The sequence below is a fragment of the Aegilops tauschii genome, chromosome 4 (assembly GCF_002575655.3).
Source record: "Aegilops tauschii subsp. strangulata cultivar AL8/78 chromosome 4, Aet v6.0, whole genome shotgun sequence".
NCBI classification, from domain to species: Eukaryota; Viridiplantae; Streptophyta; class Magnoliopsida; order Poales; family Poaceae; genus Aegilops; species Aegilops tauschii.
In genome coordinates this window covers 54,837,930-54,839,964 of record NC_053038.3, presented here as the reverse complement: position 1 = coordinate 54,839,964, position 2,035 = coordinate 54,837,930, and the positions used below count along the sequence as shown (strand labels likewise).

Sequence of the window (2,035 nt, the reverse complement as noted above, 5' to 3'; positions counted from 1 at the left end):
TTTAGGACCTCGATAAGTGTCACATGTGTGGCACAAAGCAATTCCGCCATGACGTTTTTGGTAACAACTTTAGTTACTCGAGGATGGCAACTTTAGTTGTGAAGCACGGAAAGTTTTTTTTTTTTGAGAGAGGGGGGTGGGGGTGTCGATGGCAATTTAGTTATAAAAACATCAGGACGGTGTTACTTTGTGTGACACTTATCATTTTGGTTGTTTTAATATGTTTCCACGGCAGTGTGTGGGGCATCTTAAACTAGAAGACGACCATAGCAACTAACATAATTGTAACCCCGCAAAAAAAACTAACATAATTGTAGGTTTGTCTCAGTACTGAAAATTTTGATGAATTAACACAATTATTGTGGAATACTACTGCATCCACGATCCACCAATGGTAAACACGGAGAGATCTTGCAGATTTTCTTCTTCAGTTATTTCAAGAACGTCAAAAACAACCGAACACAAAAAATGAGTAAGCATCAACCCAGGCCGCAACATCGAACATCAGCAAAGAAATCATCAGGTGCGTTCACTCGTCGTCCTCGTCGGGGTCCTCGGGGAAGAGCCATGTGGGCGGCACTGTACCGTCGTGGTCCTTCCTCCACATCCGGGGCAGGAGCTGGGTGACATTCCCGGTCATCATGTCATAGACGCCTGCGTGGTACAAAGGCTGACCCATGGGCTCCGGCGATCGGAACGACATGCCGACCGTATCATCGAGGAAGAAGATCCGATACCCCTCCAGTCCTTCCCGGTCCGTCCGCACGGCCCGGGAGCTCAGCCGGCTGACAAAGAGCGCCTCGTCGCCGCCGAGGGCGATCACCCGCTCCCATTGTGACCCCGACGGCCGGAGATCCGCCTTGTACACCTGGAACGCATACGTCGACTTGCCGTGCTGCATGATCCTGCGGACCATGAGCAGCCCGCCGCTGCGTGACTTGACGAGGTACCGCATCCCCCCCACGCCGATGTGGCCACGGCCGCCGATGACGGTCTCGACGCCGCGGATCTTGGGCTCCCCCGTGTTCTCGTAGCTGACGTCGAACGTGAGGAGCTGCCCGCTGTTGGTGATGGCGTAGAGCTTCCCCTCGTAGTAGACCATGTCCTCGTACCACCGCCACTCGTCGTCCGCGCCGAGAGACCAGGAGAAGAACTCGAGCGTGCAGAGCGCGACCTTGGCGAAGTGCTCGCGGCCGATGATCGCGGCGATCAGGCCGTCCGGGCACACCACCAGCTTACGCACGGATATATCCGGACCCATCGTGTCGTCGGGGATGTAGGCCAGGCTGGGGAGAGCCGTCGTCCTCCCGGTGAAAGGGCTCGTCAAGCGGTAGCAGAAGTAGTCTTTGTCGGCGAACAGAAGCCGGTCGTCGCACGCGCCGCAGTAATGCGCGCAGCCGGCGGCTGGCCGTGCGCGTGCGGGCTTGGCGTCCGGGAAGCTGAACATCATCCCGTTCACCAGCGCGAGGTACACCACCGGCCCGTTGCCATGCCGTAGCCGCCGCCGCCGCACGGCGGCGCGCCACTGGCGGCAGACGGCACCGGCGTGGAGACGGTCGTTGCCCGTAGGGAGGCGACCGACGACTCTGTGCATGATGTCGATTGGGAGCGCAGACCAGTTTGGTGCACGTGCTGCTGCTGGCGCGGGCGCCATGGCCTGTGAGCCCTTGGGCCTGGGCGGTGACAAAGACGACGATGCCATGCAATACGGCCGGCGGCGGCGTCCCTCCCTCAAATTGTTGTTGCTATTGATGATGAATCCGTGCCAACATCAAGGCCAACATATATTGGCCGCGTAACACGCACCCGGCGAAAATTGCGCCCGAGGCAAAGGCTGGAATCCGGATTGCCTGTGGTGGTGTCCAAGCCGTACACGAATACGAGAAACTCACGATCCTCAAGAAACCGAGTCCAAGCCGAACACGAATAAGAGTTTGCAGCGTGTTGATGGCCAGTTTGACAACTTTTTTTTTGGAAACCTGGTTCACCCTTTATTATTCAATCAATAGAGTAGCATCGTTTACAACCAAGGGAA

General features: G+C 56.5%; 1 protein-coding gene across 1 annotated transcript; it reads right to left on the bottom strand.

Moving 5' to 3' along the window:
* Positions 1-318: 318 nt before the first annotated feature.
* Positions 319-1,719, bottom strand: LOC109770743 (uncharacterized). Its single transcript, XM_020329451.2, has one exon. The coding sequence runs from the start codon at positions 1,700-1,702 to the stop codon at positions 530-532; it is 1,173 nt and encodes a 390-aa protein (XP_020185040.2). The 5' UTR covers positions 1,703-1,719; the 3' UTR covers positions 319-529.
* Between the last annotated feature and the right edge of the window lie 316 nt (positions 1,720-2,035).